The following is a 14,267-nucleotide window of genomic DNA, read 5'->3' as shown; positions in this document are numbered from 1 at the left end:
AAACTGCTGAGGAACTGGAATACACCGGCTGACCTCACGGCAATGCCAACCCTCCTGCCTTTAATGGAATGTGAGTGAAGTGGGTCATGGGAAACCCGGTCCCCCCACAGATGCCCGAACCTGAGGCGACCTGCTATAATTGAATTCAATTCGCTTAGATCGTGAAAGGAGAGAGAAAGATAAATCAAGAGGGTGTTCTTGTGTTAGAGAGAGTGATTTTATCTTTCTTACCAGGCCACTGGCCTACATTGTGTGGAGACATACTACACACGGTTTTGATCATGTAGGTGGGATAAATCAAAATCAAATCAAATGTATTTATATAGCCCTTCTTACATCAGCTGATATATCAAAGTGCTGTACAGACACCCAGCCTAAAACTCCAAACAGCAAGCAATGCAGGTGTAGAAGCACGGTGGCTGGAAAAACTCCCTAGAAAGGCCAAAACCTAGGAAGAAACCCAGAGAGGAACCAGGCTATGAGTGGTGGACAGTCCTCTTCTGGCTGTGCCAGGTAGAGATAACAGAACATGGCCAAGCTGTTCAAATGTTGATAAATGACCAGCATGGTCAAATAATAGTAATCGCAGTGAACAGGTCAGTCTTCCATAGCCGCAGGCAGAACAGTTGAAACTGGAGCAGCAGCACGGCCAGGTGGACTGGGGACAACAAGGAGTCATCATGCCAGGTAGTCCTGAGGCATGGTCCTAGGGCTCAGGTCCTCCGAGAGAGAGAAAGAGAGAATTAAAGAGAGCATACTTAAATACACACAGAACACCGGATAAGACAGGAGAAATACTCCAGATATAACAGACTGACCCTAGCCCCCCGACACATAAACTACTGCAGCATAAATACTGGAGGCTGAGACAGGAGGGGTCAGGAGACACTGTGGTCCCGTCCTATGATACCCCCAGACAGGGCCAAACAGGCAGGATATAACCCCACCCACTTTGCCAAATCACAGCCCCCACACCACTTGAGGGACATCTTCAACCACTAACTTACCATCCTGAGACAAGGCCGAGTATAGCCCACAAAGATCTCCGCCACAGCACAACCCAAGGGGGGCGCCAACACAGACAGGAAGACCACGTCAGTGACTCAACCCACTCAAGTGACGCACCCCTCCAGGAAGGAAGACCATGTCAGTGACTCAACCCACTCAAGTGACGCACCCCTCCAGGAAGGAAGACCATGTCAGTGACTCAACCCACTCAAGTGACGCACCCCTCCTAAGGACGGAGGGGTGCGTCACTTGAGTCACTGACGTGGTCTTCCTGTCTGGGTTGGCGCCCCCCTTGGGTTGTGCCGTGGCGGAGATCTTTGTGGGCTATACTCGGCCTTGTCTGGTATACCCTGAAGTGTGATTGTATTTTGGGTAATACAGGGAGGGCTAGGGGAAATAACGTGCTGGGGAATCATACAGTATTAGGCCCATAAGGACATAGATCAGGGCTCTTCAAACTTGTTCCTGGAGAGATACCGTCCTGTAGGTTTTTGCTCCAACCATAATCTAGCGCTCCTGATTCTAATAATTAGCTGTTTGATAAACTGAATCGGGTTAGTTACAACTGGGCAATGGTGGAAAAGGTACCCAAATGTATTTTCAAAATCCTTATATTAAACAAACCAGGCGGCACCATTTTCTTGTTTATTTACCGATAGCCAGAGGCACACTCCAACGCTCAGACATAATTTACAAACAAAACATTTGTGTTTAGTGAGTCCGCCAGAGCAGAGGCAGTAGGGATGACCAGGGATGTTCTCTTGACAAGTGTGAATTGGACCATTTTCCTGTCATGCTAAGTATTCAAAATGTAACGAGTACTTGTGTGTCAGGGAAAATGTATGGAGTAAAATGTGCATTATTTTCTTTAGGAATGTAGTGAAATAAAAGTTGGCAAGATATCAATAGTAAAGACAGGTACAGATAACCCAAATTCTACTTAAGTAGTACTTTAAAGTATTTTTTTTACTTAAATACTATACACCACTGCAACTCAGGTTGGATTGAAAACCTACAGGAGGGTAGCTCTCCAGGAACAGGGTTGGAGTTGAAACCTACAGGAGGGTAGCTCTCCAGGAACAGGGTTGGAGTTGAAACCTACAGGAGGGTAGCTCTCCAGGAACAGCGTTGGAGAGCTCTGACCTAGTTTATTCTCCTAGTACCGCTGACATTGTATGAATTAATATTATTTTTATAGGATAACATAGGATGTTTTGATGTTTTATCTTTAGGAATAAGTAACCAATTTGTTTTTTTAAAATAACTATGTTCAAGACACCTGCATTAGTGTATACATTCATTGTTAAATTCAGATCATCATCCAGAAATAGGGCGGCAGGGTAGCCTAGTGGTTAGAGCGTTGGACTAGTAACCGGAAGGTTGCGAGTTCAAACCCCCGAGCTGACAAGGTACAAATCTGTCGTTCTGCCCCTGAACAGGCAGTTAACCCACTGTTCCCAGGCCGTCATTGAAAATAAGAATTTGTTCTTAACTGACTTGCCTAGTTAAATAAAGGAAAAAAAAAAAAAAAAAAAAAAAAAAAGAAATACATGTTATAAAAGTTTATAATGCAACATTGTGTCAAACAACTTCAAGTGAAGTCAATTCAGCAACAACAACACATGCAACATCTCAATCTGACCACTAACAGGCACCATTAAACCCTATCGTTAATGTGGCAGAGCTGCTCTTGCTAAACCAACAGTTGTCACTCAAATGCATGTGTCCCCCATCACCACATGTGTTAGAACATCTCACTGCATGGCCAACAACATTAACTTCTGATCAGGGTTGGGTCTAAATGTAATCCTTTACAGTTACTAGTTAGTTACCTGTCCAAAATTGTAGTCAGTAACATCATTTTTGGATTATCCAAACTCTAACGTAATCTGATAACATTAGAAGACAAAAATGTATGTTACCAATTGAACGACATCTATTGCCGAATAAATCAATGTTAAAGTTTACCTAGCTGGCCATATATGGATGTTACATTTTACTTTATGGGTTGGTTATGTAGGCTTCTTCTAACCCATCGCTTTCTACTACATATAATAATATGATTAAATTATATCTTTACATTAATATATATCATTTATAAATCCAAAAATGGATGTAGCCACTACAGATTGCCCTTTTAAGTCTATCAAAAGTGTGTGAGTTTAAGCATGTGTCCATTAGGCCTATAGATTATTTATTTTATCAACATGAATTAGATTGAGCAATATAAACCCCACTTTTATTCCATAGGCTGGGATCTATGCAGCTGTTGCAAGAGGGTATTTTCACTGGCTGTCCACTGGTTTCATAACAATGGTTGTTAGGCAGCTTTAACTTCTTGAATTCAACCATTATTGGGTTCAAATACACATTTAGATTTGTGAACGGCCGTCCACAACAACCACAATCCGTAAAGCGCTAATAGCTAAATGAGAGAGCAGCAGTGTGACTCACATCAATGCGCCATGTAGATATCAATAATAAGTGATATCCGTATCGCCGTAGACTACACCACTGCTGTCATCCTTACCTCCAAACGTTTCTTCAAATTGGATCATCTTTGGATGCCGACTGCAGTTTCACCACTGGAAGACATAGTTTGGACTGTATCCTACAAAAGCCTATTTCTGCTCTTTTCCCACGATCCATCAAACACATTTGGTGTGTCATCATAGCGGTCTCTGAGTTGTGGTCAGACACGCTCAGGTTGAACAAACTTAAATTTGTGCCTTTTTTCAATGTTAATTTAATGTCATTGAGAAAACAGAGAAGTGTCAAAGATTTATGTCCGCAAACATCCATTCTGAATTTAAAAGTAATGCCCGAAGTAACTAGTTTTTCAAAAGTATCTGTAATCTGATTACAATATTTTTGTTGGTAACGGATTACAGTAATCCGGATTTTGCAGGTGGTGGAACTGTCCTCAAAATTGCTTGCTCTTCTATGATCATTTTAAACAGGATGATGGTTGGTTACTTTGGTATAATGTTGTCTCTGTCAATCATTAGGGTCATCCATGCATGTATTGTAGGCTTACTGTAACGATTGTCCTCCTCTTCTGACGAAGAGGAGTGGTAGGAAGGATCAGAGGACCAATGAGCAGCATGGTAAATGTTCATCTTGCTTATTTGCCTGAACACTAAAATGCAAAATAACAACATTAATAAACACACCAGTCCCGTGTGGGCCAAACACTGACACGGAAAATAATCACCCACAACTCAAACGTGAAACCAGGCTACCTAAGTATGGTTCTCAATCAGGAACAACGATTGACAACTGCCTCTGATTGAGAACCATACCAGGCCAAACACAGAAATCCCAAATTATAGAAAAAGGAACATAGACTGCCCACCCCAACTCACGCCCTGACCATACTAAAACAAAGACAAAACAAAGGAACTAAGGTCAGAACGTGACACTTACTTTGATTACATTATACCAACCGTCAACATTCCTGCTTGTTACATAGACCTGCAATTACATTGTTTACTGAAGCCATGAATGTAATGCACATAGGGTTCATAAAATGGTTCAAAGAGACTCTGGTTGTCAATAGTTACCACAGCCAAAAAGTCTAAACTGGCTATCTCGTAAAAATTCATTTAAAAAAAGAGGTGATTTTTGGTCTTAATTTAAGTTTAGGGTTAGGCTTAAGGTTATCCGTGTGGTTAAGGTTAGAGTTAGGTTTAAAATCAGATTTTAATAAGATAAATTGTGGAAATGGGTGGGGTTTATGTGGCTGTGTTAACTAGTGACGGCCCTCCTCAGTCACATGAGCTGGTCAACTCTTCCCCTTTCCTCACTCCCTTGACCTCTGACCTACAACCACTCCCACCCCATTTTAAATCACATTGTGCTGCAGCACCTAATGTCTGGATCCAAATTAACATATGTGCTTGTGCACAAAAACCTGCACACACACTCATGCGTGCGTTCACACTTACACGGATTTACACATCCATCACCAGCCTGTCAGCTTAGAAAGAAATTGAATTGTAATCTCCAGATGCCTTCTACAGATGTAGGATCTTAATTTGATCCCTCTTTTGTTCCTGCACTGCAGGAAATGCAAACATGTAGTGTATTCAAGGTTTAAAATATCAGACTTGATTTGCCCTAACGAAAAATGTATCAACCCCTACAAAAATGTTCATTAATTATAATCCACAAAGTAATTCACATTTCCTGTTGCTGCAGGATTATTTTCCTTCTGTAGCGAACTGGCTCAAATTAAGATCCTACACCTGTATCTGCTTCTCCGTGTGGTTGAGAAGAACTAATGAAATGGAAACTTAATAACTGCATGACAACTTGAGCTCCAGTCTAAAAACTGAATTGATCTTGTAGAAGCATGATTAAGGAGGATGTCATTGACTGTACAACACTGTGAATCACATGTATAAAGAGTTTTATACTTCTATAAAATAGCTAACGAGTTGTTTTGATGAGTTATCACGCAACCGTAAACAGGTCACCCCGGGTCATGTCACCTTCCTAATTTCTACTGCATGCATTTCTTCCACTGTAGCTGATTAAAATGTCCTTAAAGACTTTTTGGGGGAAAGTCTTTAAGTGGATCCATCCCCAAAATCCTCCTGAAACAGAATGAAAACTCTTTAATATAACACATTTAGCCGATATCCAGACAGACAGACCATTTCAGGGAATTCTACAGTCTATCCTCTTGATTGTTATCCCTCCATTTGGCTCTTTCATTTTTGAACAAGGGATTCTCAATCGTATTATTCAGGGGGATTTTCTGCTTTGTCATTGTGTGCAGGATATCCTCTCTCCTGGGGACTAGTGACTTCCTATTTGTTTCCTGCCTTGTTTCCTCATCCCCATTTTCATCCCCTTTCATCTCATAAAGAGGAATTACCAACAATGCATCATTCTGATGCAGCTGCTATGCTTGTTTTCTGGAGAGTTCCTTATGTGTCTTGGTTGATGGATCCTTAAGAAGAAGGTAAACTGAGGTCCACCACACTGGTTGTGATTTGTTCTTCACCTCCATACGTCCAGGCATTGTCACATGGGGGATATGAAGGGACAGTGGGACTGAACCCTGTGTGTCACACCCTGATCAATGCCCTCAGTTGCTCCTGTTGTTTGCTTTGGCACTAGATTCAAAGGTCCTGGATGGCTCAGATGGTAGAGCATGGCGCTTGCAAACGAGAATTGTGGGTTTGATTGATTCCACCCATAAGTAAAAATATATGCACGCATGACTCTAAGTCGCTTTAGGTATTATCGTATTATTTTCATAATGAGCAATATTATTCAATGTTAATAATGTTTCTCCATTGATGTTATTAACTGCCTGGATACTTCCTGGTTCAAGGATTGGTTGCCGTGGCACCATGGGACCTAGGTCTAAGCCCTTCCTGTGGTGCTGTGCCAGGTGATGATGATGCAGGTAGCTAGGCACCCGCTAGGCTGGCAGAGAGAAAGTGGCATCACTCTCGCTGTGTAATCCACTGGCCACTGTAAGCCTATGACCTTGGTAGCACTCTGGTGACTGGACAGTGGACACACAGTATAGATGAGATCTGTTATGTCCAATGTATTGCTTGAGTCTATAACCTTTAAAGAGCACTGACTTATGTCAATGGGGGAATAGTATTCTTGAGGAAAAATAAGTAGGAGGAGTGCTTCAGGTAATTCCAAAACAACCACAGGTGCTCTTGGGGGGGAATTGAAAAGCTGAAGGAAGAATTATAACCACAAATTAGGTGCTAAATGACATATAAAAATCCAAACACTCTTGTGGGTTTGAAAGTTAATAAGCCTCTAATGTGTGGGCTAAGACATCATTAAAATACACCAAGTAGGCGCATCAGCTTACACTTTTTTGTGTAGTTCAGTCCTGGAGCTGTTCTTGTCTATTAATGTTCTATATTGTTTCATGTTTTGTGTGGATCCCAGGATGAGTGGCTGCTGCTTCAGCAACAGCTAATGGGGATCCTAATAAAATACTATGCTAAAAAATGCTTCATCAGGGTGTATCACTCTGTCTCAGACACCCTGATGAAGCCATAAGCCGCTTCTTGACTTTCAAACCCCCGAGAGTGGCTGGATTTGGCCATTAGCACCTATTTGTGGTTATAATTTTTCCTTTAGCTTTTCGAGGGAATGGTATTGCCTAAAAAATACCTAAATGGCACATCAGAAATAATGACATAACAAATAAGTTCCAATTTAGGGGCCAAATTGCACATTTGAGAAAATACACCACTTGCTGAACAATTGTATAGGGACTACCGTTAGGACCCTGAGGGGAAGCAGCATTCCCTCCCTCGTTGAATTGGATGACAAGACTGGGGTGGCCTCTCGTGCTACAGTGTTAGTGTTGAACGGTTCGTCCGTCTGAGAAAGGATGTGAGAAGAGGAGGAGGCTTGCGGTTTCTGTAGCAAGCATGCGGCTTTGTTAGATTCGGTGGATGTTGTACACCGGCTTTACATGCAATGTATTTGTGCTACATGGAATTCGTTTTTCCCCATTTGTGTTTTCTACCGGATACATTCTTATAGCTTGGAATCGAGTGTTTTCCTGTGCGGCTCCGTTCATTGGTAAACTAGCGGTTGCATCAGTTGACTGTCAATCAAGTCGAGGCTCTCTGCACCTGGTATTAATTTTAATTTGCCGGTGAATGTTTGTTGACATTGAGTTTTGGAGCAATCCTTTTCGTTTAGCTTTTGGTATTTCAATAACCGAGAGTTTATTGTGCAGCCTTATTGACAAGGTAAGATTGTAACCGTAACTCAGGCTACAGTACCCCTAGTTACATTAATAGCGGACTGTATCCCCGGAAAAATTACATATTGACAGCGCAAGGAGGAACTAGCCTACAAGTACACTGTCCTCTCGATTACTGTATCAGTGATTGCCAAAGCGTTGTTTGACAGCTGTCTTTGGGAACAAGTTGGACACTAGGGCTTGCTTGGAGGAGCCATCTGCTATTGTTTTCTCCTGCGGATAGATCAAAACATTAACAGATCGAACATGTCGCTCAGCAGAAGTATTGAATGGGAACACTTTGAGGAACGGGACAAAACGCACCGTTCATCACGGGCTAACGGCTCGGGATCCCAGTCAGGCTCCAGAGGCAACGGTCTCGTGCCCAGCCCGGCGCACAGCGCGCACTGTAGCTTTTACCGAACGCGCACGCTCCAGTCGCTCACCTCCGAGAAGAAAGCCAAAAAAGTGCGGTTCTACCGAAATGGGGACAAATACTTCAAGGGTTTGGTGTATGCCGTGTCCAACGACCGTTTTAGGTCCTTAGACGCCCTGCTTATTGAGCTTACCCGGTCTCTCTCGGACAACGTCAACCTGCCTCAAGGTGTCCGGAGCATATACACGGTGGACGGCAGCAAGAAGATCAGCAGCCTAGACGAGTTAGTGGAGGGTAAGGACACGCAGTTACCACCGGCCCCCTCCCCACACACACAGCCCAGTCCTACAAATGACATAATAAATCATGTAGAGATCAATACTCGCGCATATTGATGAATGAGCTGATTGATCCAAGGTATTCATTATTAGATTTCACCAGACAGACTCCTATTTCTCAGGTTTCATCATACAATCTTGTAAACCATTTCATGTCCTGGCTGTCATCAGAGTTCCACCAGCTGTTTTACATTGACTCCTTGTTCATACATATGCAGGTGTATTCTGCTATCAGCTTTCCCCTTGGGAAGAAGACTAGCTAATGCTGCATTATAGGTTTATTATACTACATTATAGCCTATTATACTACATACTAGCCTCCTGGACAACTCTCCAAAACCTGTATGTATGTGTCTTTCGGAGGGCCTGGGTTAAAAGCGGAAGTCAAATTTCGGTTGGACCTTGTGTGCAATTGACCAATAAAGTGATTTTAATTATACTACATTATAGCCTCCTTAGTAGGATTCAGGCCTATAGACTATATGCCATGTAGAGATTGTCCTCTCTTAGGCATTTTACAGTAAAGTCATATGTAAATACAGTAAACAGGTTTACTACTGTAATGCAATTGTAACCCATGTAGTTAGTCATGGACATGCCTCTCAAACTCTAGGATAGATGATGTCGCGTGTGGCTCAGTTGGTAGAGCATGGAGCAAGCACCAGGCTTGTGCGTTCTGTAAGTCGCTCTGGATAAGAGTGTCTGCTAAATGACTAAAATGTAAATTACATGTGGTTGAGAATCTTGATCATTAGTCTCTCTTGAATCAGCAGGACTTCCTTTTTGGTTAAGCAGTTGTGACACACACATGCCCCAGTAGTAGTGTGCAGCCATAATAGTGTGTGTGTGTGTGTGTGTGATCCACATAGATGACAGACCCGTTGTAGTAGTAGGCAGCACAGTTTTCATGAATGTCCATCGCTCCTCCATTGATCTTAGAGCAGTGTGTGTGCTCTGGCTAGTGTTCTGTGCTTCATTGGCTGTTAAAACAGTCCCTAGAGTGATTTTTCACCCTCTGGGCATAAAACATGACGTGTCCCCCTCTGCACCCCCTTCATACCCCTGCCAATGATCTGTTCACTTTGAACATGATGAGGGAGGAGAATGGAAAAGGTCAACATTGAGGTGTAGAGGAAGCTGTTATTATAACTGTACTTATAGTCCAAATAAGATATGTACAACTACCTCCAATGGTCAGGTCATACCATTATTATATTACAACATGACTTATTAGCTCAGTCATTTCACAGGAGTGCTTAATAAAGATTCATGTATATTGTCCCGACGAGACCCTACACAACTAAAGGCAAATTCATTCAGTAAGTTTGAAGTGTGTGAGTATTATTCCAGAAAAGTATGCAAAGGTTGAGAAATTTCAACATGACCTTCTTTACTTTACAGTAGATCTCTCTCCCTACTCGGCAGATTTGCTATATATAGACCTATAGAGCAAGGGGGGCTGGTTGGAGGAGCTATAGGAGGACAGGCTCATTTTAATGGCTGGACTGGAATCAAAGGAATGATGTCAAACGTATGGAAACCACATGTTTGACTCCGTGCCATTGATTCCATTCCAGCCATTAAAATGAACCTGTCCTCTTATAGCTCCTTCCACCAGCCTCCACTGCTACACAGTGGTTCTGTCTGTGTGTGAGCCACTCTCTCCTCTCTGTGTCGCAGGCTTCAGCAGTGACAGTGGCCGGTGTCTGGGTAATACCTTAATCTTCGTGTTGAGTTCTGCTGTCTGACCTGTGACCTCTCTACGATCCTGTCTTAGCGTGAAAGGTTACGGTTATCGCACCATGGTAGCTCTGTCATATTCAAATCAATCCACAGCAAAGAGAGATGAGTGTGGGACTTGTCTTTTCATTTGTATACTGCAGCTTATCTCCTGACTCCCGTTAGTCAGTACCTCCAGCTATAGGCTGTGATTTGTCTTTACTTCACTGCTGTCCTTTTCTCCTGACCCCTCTCTCCTCTCTCCTCCCAGTTTATTCTCAGCTGACATCCTTCCTTCCAAATATAAGCCTCTGCACTCGTTCCTCCGCCCATGTCCCCAGAGAGGAGGGGGTGGTAGATTTAGGTCAGCGCCCAATCCCGTGGCTGGGGGACACATTGCATCACTTCTGGTTGGGCTGGCAGGAAGGAGAATGGGTGCTGCCGTGGGACAGTGAGTGTGGTAGAAGATGGACTGGCACCAACACATAGCCAGGCCTACTACTTCTGCCTCACCTCTGGATGTAATGCCTGTTTTCTGCCAAGTAACCGTTCAGAGTGGAAGCTGGAATCCTCCCGGCAGGCATCACACTTTCTCTGCTCTGATTTGAAAGGAAAGTGGGCCAACTCACTTTCTCTGGCTGTAAAAACGTGTTGTTGTTCTCATCTTGGGGGTATTTGGGTTTATACTGCAGTAGGTATTAGAGGTTGACCGATTAATTAGGGCCTATTTTAAGTTTTCATAACAATCTGTAATCGGCATTTTTGGACACCGATCATGGCCGATTACATTGCACTCCACGAGGAGACTGAGTGGCAGACTGACTACCTGTTATACGAGTGCAGCAAGGAGCCAAGGTGCTCGCTAGCATTAAACGTATCTTATAAAAAACAATCATAATCACTAGTTAACTACACATGGTTGATGATATTACTAGTTTATCTAGCTTGTCCTGCGTTGCATATAATCGATGCAGTGCCTGTTCATTTATCATTGAATCACAACCTACTTCGCCAAACGGGTGATTTAACAAGCGCATTTCTTGAAAAAAGCACCAATGTGTACCTAACCATAAACATCAACGCCTTTCTTAAAATCAATACACAAGTATATATTTTTAAACCTGCATATTTAGTTAAAAATAATTAATGTTAGCAGGTAATTTTAAAGTATGGAAATTGTGTCACTTCTCTTGCGTTCATTGCACGCAGAGTCAGGGTATATGCAACAATTTGGGCCGCCTGGCTCGTTGCGAACTAATTTGCCAGAATTTTACATAATTATGACATAACATTGAAGGTTGTGCAACGTAACAGGAATATTTAGACTTATGGATGCCACCCGTTAGATAAAATACGTAACGGTTCTGTATTTCACTGAAAGAATATACGTTTTGTTTTCTACATTATAGTTTCCGGATTTTACCACATTAATGAACTAAGGCTCGTATTTCTGTACCTATTAGAACATTCAATAGTCAAAGGTATATGAAATACAAATGGTATAGAGAAATAGTCCTATAATAACTACAACCTCAAACTTCTTACCTGGGAATATTGAAAACTGTTAAAAGGAACCACCAGCTTTCATATGTTCTCATGTTCTGAGCAAGGAACTTAAACGTTAGCTTTTTTTCATGGCACATATTGCACTTTTACTTTCTTCTCCAACACTTTGTTTTTGCATTATGTAAACCAAATTGAACATGTTTCATTATTTATTTGATGCTAAATTGATTTTATTGATGTATTATATTAAGTTAAAATAAGTGTTCATTATTCATTCAATATTATTGTAATTGTCATTATTACAAATATATATAAAAATCGGCCGGTGAATTGGTATCGGTGTTGAAAAATCATAATCGGTCGACCTCTAGTAGGTATAGTGGCCTGTGAGGTCATACTCTAGGTACTGTGGCTAATGAAGAGTTCCGTGTAGGTTTTACCTTATTATAGGGGTAGAGTTTGAGCTCTTAAGCCAATCCTATTGGACATTTGATATGGTGCCAGGTTTATATTGGAACCCCTCTAACCATTCCATTCTTTCTACTGTAAAACAATGACTGGACACCAAAGTCGTTCCATAAACAGTACACAGTTTGGGTTCCACTCAAGAAGTCCCCTCTTTACTGTGGAGACTCCATTGGTCGGGATGATAAGTCCTAATTATCGTAGCCTCCTCAGTAACTTGTTTTATTAGTGGGTTGCGGCTGTCCCCTTGTCCTCTTGCTGTGATGTGGAGAAATGGGGCACGGCTGTTGTCAGGGGTCAGGTCACAGAGACAGGAGGAATGCAGTCAATCCGTCAGAGGACCGTCTAGGAACGAGGCCTTTTGATTGGAGATGCTGGAGACTGAACACCAGAGTCTTGTCTTTGTGTTCTCAGCCATCAAATGGATTTTGTGTGTGTGTGTGTGCATGTGCGTGCTCCCAGCCCCATTGATTGAGGACTACTCGCCCAGCCTGGCCTGTTGTGTGAACCTCATCAAACCTCAAGAACCTCATCGCCCAGCCTGGCCTGTTGTGTGAACCTTCATATGTGATCCCTGGACGATGGTTGGATGGATGGGATTACCCTGTGACATCCACCACACTGTCTCTGCTGTAGTGTGCTTATTGAAATGACAGTGAGGTATTGGATTGGATCCAAACCAAGCCAAACCATGATCGTGGTCTTATGCTACACCGATTGTGTGCCATTTGAGGAGGACTTTAAATCAAATCAAATGTAATTATAAAGCCCTTTTTACATCAGCCGATGTCACAAACCCAGCCAAACCCAGCCTAACACCCCAAACAGCAAGCAATGCAGATGTAGAAGCACGGTGGCTAGGAAAAACTCCCTAGAAAGGCAGGAACCTAGGAAGAAACATAGAGAGGAACCAGGCTCTGAGGGGTGGCCAGTCCTCTTCTGGCTGTGCCGGGTGGAGATTATAACGGTACATGGCCAAGATGTTCAAACGTTGACCAGCAGGGTCAAATAATAATATTCACAGTGGTTGTAGAGGGTGCAACAGGTCAGCACCTCAGGAGTAAATGTCAGTTGACTTTTTACAGCCGATCATTCAGAGTGAGAGACGGAATTTAAATTCACACAGGACACTGGATAAGACAGGAGAAATACTCCAGATATAACAGACTGACCCTAGCCCCCCCCCCCCCCCCCCCCCAAACTATTGCAGCATAAATACTGGAGGCTGAGACAGGAGGGTTCGAGAGACACTGTGGCCCTGTCTGACGATACTCCACCGACAGGGCCAGCCAGGCAGGATATAACCCCACCCACATAACCCCAGCACAGCCCCCACACCACTAGAGGGATATCTTCACTAGAGGGATATCTTCAACCCACTGGTGAATTATGAATCACCTGACCCCGCGCTGGTCCTTTGATAAGATCCATTGTATGTAATAAGCTGATTGATTCAACATCAGACTTCACTCATGGGAAAACATTGCATGTTTAGATGACACCATAGTGTTAGGGACAACATCAGACAAACACATTCTCAATCCATGACCTCTCACTTACCCCACTGAGTGATGGCGTCTGTGTGTATTTGCTCAGTGATGGATCAGCGCACACACTGATGTATCTGCCCCGTCTCCTCCATAGTGACCAGCTGATGTTTGGTTAGGGAGCTCAAATCAAATCAAATTTTATTTGTCACATACACATGGTTAGCAGATGTTAATGCGAGTGTAGCAAAATGCTTGTGCTTCTAGTCCCGACAATGCAGTAATAACCAACAAGTAATCTAGCTAACAATTCCAAAACTACTACCTTATAGACACAAGTGTAAGGGGATAAAGAATATGTACATACATTTAAACGTGTCAACCCTCGCAAGGCTGCAGGCCCAGACGGCATCCCCAGCCGCACCCTCAGAGCATGTGCAGACCAGCTGGCTGGTGTGTTTACGGACATATTCAATCAATCCCTATCCCAGTCTGTTGTTCCCACATGCTTCAAGAGGGCCACCATTGTTCCTGTTCCCAAGAAAGCTAAGGTAACTGAGCTAAACGACTACCGCCCCGTAGCACTCACTTCCGTCATCATGAAGTGCTTTGAGAGACTAGTCAAGGAC

The 14,267-nt window shown here is 42.9% G+C and overlaps 1 protein-coding gene across 5 annotated transcripts in view; it reads left to right on the top strand.

The window, feature by feature from the left end:
* The first annotated feature begins 7,299 nt into the window (after positions 1–7,299).
* The window catches only part of dclk2a (doublecortin-like kinase 2a), an 80,197-nt gene continuing 73,229 nt past the window's right edge, over positions 7,300–14,267 (top strand). For 2 of the 5 annotated variants that reach the window (XR_005034205.1, XM_036933640.1), the window contains exon 1: positions 7,301–8,417. Coding sequence is in view for 4 of the 5 variants with exons in the window: in XM_036933640.1 (XP_036789535.1) it covers positions 8,015–8,417 (403 nt within the window). In the remaining variant the exon portion in view is untranslated. Of the gene's footprint in view, positions 8,418–14,267 lie in introns of all 5 variants that reach the window. The other 3 variants (XM_036933638.1, XM_036933637.1, XM_036933639.1) reach the window with 2 other exon arrangements.

Source organism: Oncorhynchus mykiss, chromosome 10 (assembly GCF_013265735.2).
Source record: "Oncorhynchus mykiss isolate Arlee chromosome 10, USDA_OmykA_1.1, whole genome shotgun sequence".
NCBI classification, from domain to species: Eukaryota; Metazoa; Chordata; class Actinopteri; order Salmoniformes; family Salmonidae; genus Oncorhynchus; species Oncorhynchus mykiss.
The sequence above is the reverse complement of the archived record's forward strand: the minus strand, read 5'-3'. Positions and strand labels throughout refer to the sequence as shown.